The sequence below is a fragment of the Miscanthus floridulus genome, chromosome 13 (assembly GCF_019320115.1).
Source record: "Miscanthus floridulus cultivar M001 chromosome 13, ASM1932011v1, whole genome shotgun sequence".
Taxonomy (NCBI): Eukaryota; Viridiplantae; Streptophyta; class Magnoliopsida; order Poales; family Poaceae; genus Miscanthus; species Miscanthus floridulus.
The window spans coordinates 79,940,229-79,953,387 of record NC_089592.1 but is presented as its reverse complement, the minus strand read 5'-3'; the positions used below and the strand labels follow the sequence as shown (position 1 = coordinate 79,953,387).

The window sequence follows — 13,159 nt, the reverse complement described above, 5'->3', positions numbered from 1 at the left end:
GCGGCCAGGCTGGCCACCGACGCCGCCCCTAGGCCTGCTCCATCCGCCGCTGACACCCCTAGGCCGCCCCCACGCTGGCCGCCGCCCCCAGGCCTGCTCCCTCCACTGCCACTCTGAGGCCTGCTTACTCCGACGCTGCCACCCCCAGGCCGTACTGTCGTCGGCGCACGGCCAGGACGGAGACATTGTTTCCTTCAAAGACATGATTTCTTCTTTTTTTCTCCTCTATCTTCAATAAGTAGTGTGCCACCTCAGTAAATTACTTATGTAGCAATACATTTAATATCTATAGAAACTTCTATGCTGCGTTGTTTTTCTCGATCATGCAAAAGATTTGCTCGTCTTTGTATTAAAGTAGAGAAAATGTTCGTTAGAACACACCTTAATGGTGTCCTAGGGGATCAACAAAGTTTTACATGGACGTCCAGACCCTCTCTAGTGTACTGAAATCTAGGCTATTACGTTGGACATTGAAGAACCCAAATTTACGGCACTGGCAAGGAGGCCTATGCCCGGGTTGCCGAGCAGTGTCACTACTTGCACGTGCCTCTCTTGCCATCCGCTAGGAACAACTCACGTAGCGCCTGTATATGAGCAGGGTACTATGCTGCGTTGTGAGTGCCCTAAGGGCATCTCATCATGACGGGGGTTCAGAGATTGACCTTGTCGGTTCCTCCGTTTCGCTGTGTGACGCCTCTTAGAGGCTTCTGTGATGGTAGATGGCAGAAGTTGCTATTTGAGCAAAGGATTCACAGATGCCTTACTTTGGCTTGCAATAGCCGATTGCAATAGAAGAGGGCCGGCTAATGCTTGGTAATTTTCTACCCTCACATCTAAGTTAGGTATTTTTTTAACTGCTTTCATGTTTCCATCAATTATGCTGTGGATTTAAGTATGGAACTGGAGATATAATTTAAAATTATACATTTACGAGCTAGTTTTGTTACCAATTAGTATTAGACCTAGTGCCGGTGGTATTTTAACCTGATGTGGGAAGTATATACGCTTTGATAGTGTGGGCTTTGTGACCCTAGGCGTCAAAATTGACGAGCTCCGCCATTGCTTACCGATATATTTTGCATGGAAGGGATTCAAGAGGGGAGTTGAGGAGGATGTTTGATGAAGTCATTCCAACTCATCATTTATTGGAACATGAAGAGCATTTGTTGTCTAACACAAGTGATGGTAATCATGGTCCGCTCACACGAAGTCACGCTAAGAAACTATAAGAACAGGTGAATGCATTCCTAACTGATTATGATTTCAACACCTCTAACGATGTTATACTATCTAAATGCTCTACATTGATGTTACTTAGGTTTACATATGAAGAAGTAGAAGATACATGGCCCAAGGTTTAAGATACATTTCTACAGAGCAGAAAGGACGACCAGACTAGTCCAACAGAACCGCCACAAAGAAACAAACATATCTCTTGATTTCCGAGGGCTATGGGGGTAAACAAGTACTTGACGGAAAACTTATCAAAGTCTAGTTTCCAATGTCACCAATTCTGAGTACTTTGAATACCCCACTAATGAGATCCGACTAGTTTAGTCAAGACTACTCAGTTCTCTCAAAACTGACATTATTGTCACAAAGAAACTAATATAACTCTTGATTCACGAACGCTATGAAGGTCAACAAGTACTTGATTGAAAGCTTATGGGAGTGTAGTTTCCAATGGCACCAGGTTCGTGTACTTTGTATTTTTCAATTTTAAAATTTGACTATTGTAGTGCAGACTGGTCAGAAAGTCAATAGTCTTCTCAGGAAGTGATATTGGTGCCACTTCTCATTCGATATTGTACCATCCCCGTGAGTTTCATGGTGCATGCTATATATGGTTGGAAAGATAATCAAGTTAGCTTTCCAATGCAATAAACAACACATCTTTTGGACTTTCCAATAAAGAGTTATGGCCAGATCAATGGAGACTATTCAGGAGGCTAACAGTCGCACGAGACCTCGGGAATTGACCTCGTGTAGACCTTCCGCATGACCTATCTTCATAAACTTCATTTCATTTTTACACCTAACTAGGAGGGTTGTTCCTGGTATAAATATCCCTTGTCCTTAATCTATTAGGGACTTTTTGATGAATTGGCCCTCATATTGCAGCCGAGTTGCTGAGTGTCTTATTCAAACTTTTGTTCTTCCTTGTTCTTCCTGGACTTGTGAAGAGATCCCTCTGGGACCCTCTAATTTATGTTCTAGACTCATTGGGTCTTCCGGATTGTGGCTCTACCGTCATTTAGAGATTGTGTTGAAGTCTTCACGGTTTCGGTGCCTCTCTTCTCGTCGTTTGGTCACATCCAATCTTTGTTAGGTATAAAGCTAGTTACCCCGTAATTCGCAGAGACGTGTCAATCTGGCTTTAGTTGAGTATTCTTTTCTTTTTTGCGAAGGCTTCAGTTGAGTACTCTGGTTATGATGATAAGAAACCTCCTTGACGGTGATCCGATCTTCATGACAGTAGGTCGACAATTGTCACCGGAATTGGCAAAAAAACTTGATATAATTTGTTTGGCTACACACTAATTCACCCTAATCCACATGAGTTGAGAGGGATTTGGTAGATTATTAGTTATTTTTTCAACCTAATACCTCTCTTAGGTCTTGCCTAACTGGTGCGAGACGTTGGTTATCAGAAATAGATGCTGGAGGTGCTGAGTCCAAAAAAAAAAAACAGGGTAGGGACTAGGGAGAGGCCGAGGGCGCAAGGTTCTTGCTCGCTCGATGTAGATACCCTGCATCAGCATTTCAGCACTGACGGAAAGCCTCTCCCCTTGCTCTTCTTGGAGTAAGGTACAACCACCATTGCAAAAAGTGCTAGTATGATGAGTCATGACAGTACAGTGAGGCAGTCACACTCTTTCATCTAATCCCACGAGAGATCCCGTCGCCCCAGCATACTATATATCAATATTAGCACCACAAAGTACATTTTGCAAATTATTCTACAAAATTCCACACAATGGCAGGCCCATAGCAGTTGCCAGGAATTTTGTACACAGGGTTAACAAGGTAAAACCTCACATATAAAACACCTCGAAAATTTCATTGACCCAATGTTGTATTGTATCCTAGCCTAGCATCCTGCATCAGAGCAGGGGGGGGGGGGGGGGGGGGGGGGGGGTGATGTTGGATTTCATGTTTCATGACCATGAGCTTTCAAAGATCAGAAATGCTTTTCCCGCTGATGAATTCCACCACTCTGGTGACTGCCAGGTCCAGTGCTGCCGTCACGGCAATCAGGTTCTGCAGAAACTCCTCAGACGTTGGCTTCTCCCCATCCACGATATCAGTCACAGCTTTCACAAAGATCGCTGGGGTTGAGAACATGTCAGCGACATATGCTACAGCAGCTCCCTGCAAAAGGTAAACGAGGGGAAATCAGACCACTTTTGAAGACTCAAGATCACAATATACCGTTAGCAAAGAGGAAGGAAACAAAGTAGGCAACATAGTTGCCTGCTAAACTGCACACTGAGCACCAGTGCACTTGACGCAATTGCTCAATGCTGATTATTAAACTTTGCATCTTGTGCTAACTTCAAATGATCTCAGCTAACAACTAAACCCATTGCACATGGCTACCTACTTCAACTACGACAGATGTAAGGTTTGTAGTAAACAGTCCTAGAATAAATGAAGGATGCTTTTTAACAAGAAATGCTACGCTAGCCGCTAGCATAACTCCATTTTCAGGCTGTTTGCTTGTATTCATAAACTGACTGCTTGAGAAAAAAAAAAGTGCAGACCTCCATATCCTTTATTGTAGCATCATTGCTCAGTATCACCTCCTCATCATGGGGAGACATATCCAGAGAATCCCCAGTCGACAACTTGCCAACCTGAAATGGAGGAAGTGCTCGGTAAGACAAGTCCTATTCAGGTTTGCCCATATATTGCTACAAGCTCAGAAGTGTGCCCATAGAACTACAAATTTATCACAGAATTCATTCCCACTTTTAACTAAAAGGAAATAGCAAGAGGAATACTTCTCTAAGCACCACATGCAAGAAAATGACTCAGTAGTTTGGCAACAGGAGATAGCTACAGCTCACCTTCAAATTGAGTTCCTTCAAGATATTAGGAGCTGTAAAAGTTTTCCGTGCTCCAGTTCCATACATGTCAAAAACCTAATGCATACACACCACCAAGTCCATATTAAAATGGCTGAAATTTTAAGAGACCGAAAAAGAGCAATAATAGCTACAGAAGGCATCACATTAAAATAAAAAAGGAATCCATAATTATAGGCACAACCATGAACAAGTGTATATACATGATAGATTTAAGTTATTAATCATGATGGTGCAGCAGGGCAAGGAACCCCAATTAGTTAGAGAAGATGAGGATTATTAGTTAGGTCAAATTAGTTATGTATTGTCTGGCACATAGATGACTTGCTCATCTCTAAGAATAAAATGGATATAACCCCAGCACAACACATACATGACAAATGTGAGACAATACTCACAGGTATTGGTATCCTCCTGTCATGGAATGCAACATCTGATGCTAGGAATACATCTCCAATGCTTGCTCCTTTGGCCTAAACGCAAGAAAGCAAATGTTCAGAGTATTAAACTAGAACATAGAAGGCAAACGTCAGCAAAGTTCTAGACTTCTAGTGCATACCTTGAAGCCACCAGCAGTGCCAGCATTAATGATAAGGTCTGGCTTCAATGTTTGAATGGAAAAACTAGTCACAAGAGCTGCCGATACTGTACCAACACTGTCTACTCCTGCAAGGATGCAGTTCTTAGTAAGAAATGAAGTCGATTCACACAGAGTTATCCTGAAGAGAAATGCATACCATGTAGGCATGCAGGTTCTAGTGGGTCAACCCAGTGACCTACTACCCAAAATGTTTAGGCTGGTGTAAATACCCACTGGGCTGGCCCACTGAACTTTGGGGCTAAGTGGTGCTGAGCACTCTGGGTTACTGTCTACCGTACCCCAATCTCTGAGTTCCCTTCCCTGGCCAGGCCGCCTCGTCCCACCCATTCACACCACCCCGCAATTAGCAGGTCATGTGCTGGATTAACAAAGTGGTGGACAACTGCTAGGGATGCTTCGGTGACGGCCCCTGAAGACCAATGCTTGATAGTTGGGGCAGCATTATTTGATCGCCAAGACGCCAGTACTGGACCAGTCTTCCCTAGCGATCAAATAGTCAGAGTGGTGGTGTCACTGAAGCTTGAGACAAATAGGCCATTGCCACGACCACGCGCCACAGAGACTTCTGTATGGTCCATCCCCAATGCAATTTGCAGGTCATGCACTGTATTAACAAGGCAGGGGGCAATGCTTCCCTACTTCGATCAAATAGTCAAAGTGACTAACAGTCGAGTAGCCTGTACATTGTCATCTTACTGCATATGCCCATAATGTCTATATTGTGCTATGTCCTTATGGTTTAGCAGCTACATCTGGTGTGTCAGTGAGGTTCATGTTTCTTCTTGACATGCAGATTGTGTAATTATTGCTTTTGGTGTTTATCCTAACTGTATGACAAAGCGAGACAGGGAATAATATTGACCGATCCCTTGATTTCTTATTGACTATTTTGCTGTTTCATTTCCTAAACATAGATCAAACTGTAAAGCACCTATAATAGTTTTCACTTCTAACTATGAAGTTTCTAACTGTGAGATGGCCTTAGTGTGTGCACAATGCAATGTGTTCTCCATTTCATCCATCTTGTTCGGGACTCTCTCTAAACAGAGCTCTAAACACCAGAGATTTTGTGCTGCAAAAGCTTAACTGACTGGATAACCAAGCAGATAACCTAAAGACTAGCAGATGCCTAACAGCTTGATCATGCGCCTAACTGACTTGATAACTGCCAGGGACTAGGAGTCTCGGACTATGAACGACTGATCCTGAATGACTCCTACTGATCAGGACTCAGAAGTGAAACAAGACACATGCAACCCATTATTCTAACATTCTGTCATGTATTACTTAGCATGTTTCCTTTCTTTCTTGCTGAAAATATAGAGATCCCAATTACTTTTGATGCAGTTAACTAGGATTCTAGAGTTGTAGTGCTACTGCTGTAGTTGCAGGTTCAATGAAACAAGAAATGGAACTTTAGCATTTGTGAAAGCTTCTAGCCAATACTTTCAGAGAAGATGCTGAGATATTTCAATGTCCACCGCAGCTCTCTCTCTGCTTTGATATCTGAACTTGCAGTTTGTCAGTTAGGCTCTGTGGTCTTCACTTCTTCAGGTGCAGGTTTTGTGGTTTGATAATTATGTCATGTAATCTCCAGGTTCAGGTTCAAGACTTGATAGTTATGTCATGTGATCTCCAAGGTTCATGGCAAGCAGCATCAGGAAACCGCGTCACCTTCTATAGCTCCTCCTTAGGTCACACCAAGCAGAAGTTATATTCTCTTATCTATATTTTTGGCAGAGCTATATTAGCCTCTCGCGTAATTTTCCCCATTCCACTTATACAAGTCATCAGATAGTGTTCTACTGAATCTTATTGAGTTGCTCTGACTTATCCTGGAATTCAAAACTTTTCTGGCTCTGGCAGAGCAATATGACAGAATTAGTTTTTCTAGTGCCATGTAATGTTGTGAAATTCAGTTGCACATTTTATTTGCTAAAGACTTCAGATCTTTTGATGGCGTTACCGTTTGTCCATGTGATGTGACAGCAAGTGCATAAGTTTGTTTTGAAGTAGAAAGGCCACTGGCAGCAAGCAGCAGGTACTTGTTGAGTCAACTGGCTTGGGGATTGTATTGGGTCAAGTCAGCCCAAAGCCCAAAAATAATTAATTGGGTAGCATGGGTCGGGCCTTGGGTCAACCAATTCCAACCCACCTGCAAGGTTAATCACACGGAGTAAAGAAAGGAAGCCGCTGAAGTATTATTGCTGGTAAGCCTGGGCGTTCAGGTTACCCGAAAAATTTGGGTTGGGTAATTCGGGTTTTCAAAAATGCTAACCGATGTTTGTCCCAAAACAGCATTACCCGAATTTTCGGGTACCCGATATTTCAGGTTCGGGTAGTACCCGTTATACCCGGAATTATAAAAACATCAGTTCCTAACAACAGTAGATTGAACTATCATATTCGGTGCTCAGTAAATATGCCTAGACAAGAATAACAACAGAAACAGTTCGTATGCTAAAAAATATTGTGCCCCCATTAGCAACGAGAAAGCAGTCAACAAATCAATTATTAAGTTACCTTAGATCTACACTGACAAGGGTGCTGTCATTCAGTCATTTTATAGACTCGTGAGGGTGATGCAGCTCACGGCCGGCGACGGCAGCACGGCATCCGGTGAGGGCGTCAGGGCGGGCGGCGAGTGAGGGCAGTAGAGCACCTCGCGGCCGCGGATGACGTCGTCGCGCGGGGGGAGCTCGGTCGGCGGCAGCCCGCGGTGTGGGTGGCGTGCGGCGCCGCGGCAGGAGAAGGAGGTAGGGTGTGGGGCGGCACAGCGTCTCGCCGTCTCCCCTCGCGAAGTCGTGAGTAGTCGAGCACTACTGGAGTCTGGATTCAAATGTTTTCTTTCTGTGTTATTTCTGGGCCACGCAGGGGAGTTTGGTGGGCTGGGTCATGCCCGTGAAGACATGGTGGGGACTGGGCCTTGGGGAGTTTGCGACGCCTTATATAAAATTCAGCTTATATGGGTAGTTCGGGTACCCAGACATATAACCCGAATTACCCAAAATAATTTCGGGTTTTCAGAGTTAATATCCAAATTAGTGATTAGGTATTTCGAGTTCAGGTATTTCGGATCCGGGTTCAGATATTTTGGGTTTGGGTAATGGGTAACGGGTAATGTGCCCAGGCTTAATTGCTGGACGTTCTACGAGCTACTTGGGGGAATGATAAGAATGTAACTTGACAACCAACTAATGGAAATATAAACCATCCAGAACTTACCAAAAACAGCATCCTTTCCAGGCAATACAAGGTCAATGTGGAGGTCTTTGTAGTTGCCATGGTACCTAACCCATGGGGCACCTTTAGGAAAACTGCAAGGTATATATAACAAAAAATGGCATTAGCTTCAGGATATCATTCAGGTAGTATGTATTATTGATTTATGATAATGGATGACATCCCAAGTCCCACCACAGAATGGCTTAGTTACTTCCTTTAGGAAAGCCAGGTACTGGCCAAATGCTGACACTTGATTCATGTATCCAATCAAAGAAAGAACAGAAGCATTGGATAAATTTAAGATATTTAAGGCAGAAGTTGAAAACCAACACAATTTAAAGATTAAGATAGTCAGGTCCGACCGTGGGGGGGAGTACTACGGTCGGCATACCCCATATGGCCAAGTTCATGGACCTTTTGCAAGGTTCTTACAGGAGAATGGCATAGTAGCCCAGTATTCTACACCGGGTGAACCTCAGCAGAATGGAGTAGCTGAAAGACGCAATCGTACCCTGATGGATATGGTGCGTAGTATGATAAGTTACTCCACCTCACCGTTGAGCCTGTGGATGAAGGCGTTAAAAACCGCCATTCATATTCTCAATAGACTACCAAGTAAGTCGGTGCCCAAAACACCATATGAGTTGTGGACAGGAAGAGTAGCCTCACTAAACCACTTACGTGTGTGGGGGAGTCCTGCTGAGGCTAAAGTATTTAACCAAAACATTGAGAAGCTAGATCCCAAAACAGTAAGTTGCCATTTCATTGGCTACCCAGAAAAGTCAAAAGGTTTTCGTTTCTTCTGTCCAGACAGACATACAAAGTTTGTGGAAACGAGACATGCTGTCTTCCTAGAGGATGAAATGATGAGGGAGAGCATGGTAACTCGAGAAATTAACCTTGAAGAGAAGCGGGTGTATGCACCCACTCCGATGATTCATGAGCCATTTTTCTCACTACCTGCTGTCGCTGCACCGACAATGCAAGATAATGTGATGCCAGCACCTATTGTTATTCCGCCCGTGGCAACAATGAATGATGATAAGGAACCTGTTCTTCAGGATCATGTAGAACCTATTGCCACAAATGAGGAGGAGCAACAACAGCCTCAAACAGAAGATGTGCCAAATGTGGAGGCCCCTAGAAGATCTCAAAGAGTTAGAAAACCAGCTATTCCTGTTGACTATGAAGTATACAACACTGAGGAATTTCAAATGGAGGATGATCCCACCTCATTTGAAGAAGCCATGAGAAGAGAAGTGATCATTCATCAAAATGGCTTGAGGCCATGGAAGATAAAATGAAATCTATGAATACCAATAATGTTTGGGACTTAGAAATAGTTCCTAAATGAGCCAAAACAGTAGGCTGTAAATGGATCTACAAAACAAAACTTGACTCTCAAGGGAATATAGAGAGATATAAAGCGCGATTTGTGGCAAAAGGCTTTACGCAAAGAAAAGACATTGATCACAATGAGACCTTTTCTCCAGTCTCATGTAAGGATTACTTCATAATCATAATAGCATTAGTGGCACATTACGATTTAGAATTACATCAAATGGATGTAAAGACGGCATTTCTCAACGGGGACTTGGAGGAAAATGTTTACATGGCACAACCAAAAGGTTTTGTCATGGAAGGAAAAGAACGAATGGGATGCCGCCTAAAGAAATCCATTTATAGATTAAAACAAGCTTCAAGACAGTGGTACTTGAAGTTTGATCAGACAATAATGAACTTTTGGTTTAAAGAGAATGTAGAGGACAATTGTGTCTATGCAAAGTTTAAGAATGGAAAATTTATCTTCCTTGTCCTATGTGTGGATGATATCTTACTTGCTAGTAGTGATGTCAGTCTACTACTGGAGACAAAGAAGTTTTTGTCCTCAAAATTTGATAAGATCTTGGTGAAGCTTCGTTCGTTCTAGGGATCGAGATTCACCGAGACAGAAGTAAAGGGGTATTAGGACTGTCACAAAAGGCATACATAGAAAAGATCTTAAAGAAATTCAGTATGCACAAATGTAGTCCCTTACCTGCTCCTATAATCAAGGGCGACAGATATGGGGATTTTCAATGCCCCAGGAATCAGTATGAGATCGATCAAATGAAAACGGTTCCATATGCTTCAGCTGTCGGAAGCTTGTAATATGCTCAAGTATATACGCGCCCTAACTTGGCATTTGTTACCGGGTTACTTAGCAAATTCTAGAGCAATCCTGGAACAGAACACTAAAAATTAGTAAAGAAAGTCTTGCGTTATTTGCAAGGAACGAAAAGCCTTATGATGACGTATAGAAGATCAGATTCACTACATATAGTGCGATATTCAGATTCTGATTATGCGGGAGATGATAGAAAATTCACGTCTGGATATGTATTCACTCTCGCAGGGGGAGCTATTACATGGAAAAGCTCAAAGCAAACCGTCACTATATCGTCCACAATGTATGCCGAGTTTGTAGCGAGTTATGAGACAATGGGGCAGGTGAACTAGTTAAAGAAGTTTATACCCGATTTAAAGGTGGTTGACGACATCTATAGACCACTTAAGTTATACTGCGATAATAATCCGGCAGTACAATATGCTCACAACAATAAGTCAAGTGGTACTGCCAAACACATTGACATAAAGTATTATGTTGTGAAAGATAAAGTCCGAGATCATGTCATAAGTCTTGAGCATATAAGTATCGAAAAGATGTTCGCGGATCCGCTTACAAAAGGCTTACCACCCAACGTGTTCAGTTGGGTGTTCAGAGAACATGTAGCCGACATGGGTTTAAGGGAAAGCCTATAATTTCTGGACAAAAGAAGGTCCAAAGTTAAGTATCTATTCCAGAACAGAGTGGTGCGTTGTAGTTGTTAAATCTATCGGCAATTGACCGTGACAATGAAACATGCTCTATGCGCTAATCTGTAATAGAATGAACAAAAGTAAATGATATAAAATTGAAAGATGGTAGGAGATCAAGGGGGAGATTGTTAGGTTGATCTCTAAACCCAAACTGGGCCCAACAGCCCAGTTGGGCCTTTGATCCGCGCCATGATCGGGGTCGCCCAGCCCACTATGGCTGAAGGGCCTCTGTCACACTGCGCAATAAATAGAGGTGGGGGCCGGCGGCTCTGAGTACGAGTTTCGCCTGAGCCGAGCTCCCCACCGATAAACCCTAACCCGATCTAGTGAGGGGCGCAGCCAGTGACAGGAAGCACCTCCACCACTGCACTGCGCCGCCATCGGTCTTCACCGCCGGTCGCCACCGCCCATCACCGTCACCGTCTTCACCGACCGTCGCTGCCCTCGCGCAGACACCGACACAACGACCATGGCCGACGCCGCTGGATCAAAGCCCTACGACGGTCGGTAACCTAGCACTACTCCTCTCTCTAATCTGTGTCTAGAAGACGTACTGGGACATGTTATCCATTTACAAGAGAACTCGCTAGATTTATGCCTAGAGATCCTGCTATAGGTCTAACACATAATGCATAAAGCTAGAGAGCATCATACTAATAATATTGTGTTAGCTCCAGGGACCGTTCGCATTCTTGTACAGAATGACATAGTTGCTACTAACTGCGTAGTTATCCATGTTGCCCGCACACAGAAATCTGAACCAGAGACAGAAATACCCAGAGGTACTAGCAAGTCCATCCTGTTCAGCATGCAGCAGAAGGGGGGAAATTGCCTATTATCCATTGAAATCACCCTAATACATTCCACAGAAATCGCACTAATCCATTCCACTGAAATCGCACTGAGAGCACATACGCAGAACTGAAAGAGAAAAAGATAAAGGAAAAGGGCACTGACGTGGATTCGTGGGCGGGCGCCTCGACGAGCTTGAACTTGCTGACGAGCGGCATCGCCTCCGTCTGCATCGCTGCAACGAGACCCGAGCAAAGCCACGATACCCGCAGATTAAGCGAAGCGAGAAACAGAGCAGAGCAAAGCCTTCGGAAGGAGGAAGCGGAAGAAGCAGTAGGGGATCGGGTTACCTACGACGATGAGGACCTTGGAGATTGGGCCAGCTTCGGAAGCCATGGCCGGAGGTACGAGACCTAGCAGGCGGATTGGGGGAGCGGCGGATTGTCGCCGACGGGGTGGGGATGGAATCCGATAGTCAACAGTGAGGCGGCGCTTCGGTGGACAGCTGGGACCGGGTTGGGACCAACAGTGCGGGCGGCATGACTGGTGCCGGCGGCCGGCTGACGCCCCTGGACCGCACCTCCGCCACTCGTGTCTTGTGCTGCCAACCAAGGCGCAGTCCACCTGTTCGGCGCCGTCCCTCCTCCGAGCTCCGACAATGCGGCGTTAGGGCTACGCTGTCAGCTAGAGCCTAGAAGGGGCGACCCGCGACCGGGCGATTGACCGTGAGATGAGAGACAGAGAGGGAGGGCGAGACGCACGCCGCACGGGCAGAGGTGGCCGCTGGCGCTAGCATACTGCTGGCTTGGTGGATTCTGGGCCGGCAGGTGGAAGGCTTATTTTGGGCTGGGCCAGAAACTTCGAGGGGTGGTAGGATTGCTCACTTGCTTTCCACCGCGCCATCTGCAGACATCCACTCAAAAAAAAACTGCGAAAGTAAATTACTTTTTTTCTCTATTCTCTATGGGAAGTTCATACATTGGTTTTTTCGGCATCCGTGGCTGTGGAAAGTAGAGGATGTCCAATTGGAGACGGCAAGGGCAAAAACTCATGATGCTATACAAAGTTTATAACTTTTTTTTAATCCATGATGCCGACGGCGGTAGATGTGGTGGAGAGGAAGTAGAAGGATGTCTGGTTAGTCATGATGGCACCCTGGTGAAGACGGTTCAACACGACAACAGGGTGGTGACAGATTCGACATTTCAAACCATCGAAGACAAGCAGAGGGCATAGTGAGAATGAATCTCTAATGTCAATCTCATAAGAATTTTATATGGACATCAAATAAGCTGACATGGTACTGTATTAATGAAGAGAGAGATGATAAAAGTTTTATAAGAGTAGAGAGAGTTTTATAAGGATGAAACTTTTTTACACTGTTTTTAAAATATAGGTATGTTGGAAACTAGGACATAAAACCCCTACTGAGACCGTCCTAAGGCAAGGGAGAAGGGTAGCGGCGGAAGTCGGGAGGGAGGATTGGAAGTTGAGAGACCATTGCCTTTTTTATATTCACATGAATAGATATGGGACATAGGATCCGATCAACACATGCAAATTCAAGTATTTAATGGCCCACAAATACCATGAG

General features: G+C 44.4%; 1 protein-coding gene across 1 annotated transcript; it reads right to left on the bottom strand.

The window, feature by feature from the left end:
• Nucleotides 1-2,817: 2,817 nt before the first annotated feature.
• Nucleotides 2,818-12,341, bottom strand: LOC136501433 (5'-methylthioadenosine nucleosidase-like). Its single transcript, XM_066496970.1, has 8 exons — nt 11,916-12,341; nt 11,731-11,800; nt 7,915-8,006; nt 4,648-4,754; nt 4,487-4,561; nt 4,071-4,145; nt 3,765-3,857; nt 2,818-3,372 (listed from the first exon to the last, which is right to left on the bottom strand). The coding sequence occupies exons 1-8, from the start codon at nt 11,959-11,961 to the stop codon at nt 3,175-3,177; spliced, it is 756 nt and encodes a 251-aa protein (XP_066353067.1). The 5' UTR covers nt 11,962-12,341; the 3' UTR covers nt 2,818-3,174.
• Between the last annotated feature and the right edge of the window lie 818 nt (nt 12,342-13,159).

What these genes read in the sequence shown, in the direction of transcription:
- LOC136501433 (XM_066496970.1), bottom strand. Translation starts at nt 11,961, where the DNA reads ATGGCTTCCGAAGCTGGCCCAATCTCCAAGGTCCTCATCGTCGTAG. An exon ending in CAAGGTCCTCATCGTCGTAG is followed by an intron (nt 11,801 to 11,915) that starts GTAACCCGATCC and finishes GTCTCGTTGCAG; the next exon opens with CGATGCAGACGGAGGCGATG. An exon ending in TGGAAAGGATGCTGTTTTTG is followed by an intron (nt 4,755 to 7,914) that starts GTAAGTTCTGGA and finishes GCATCCTTGCAG; the next exon opens with GAGTAGACAGTGTTGGTACA.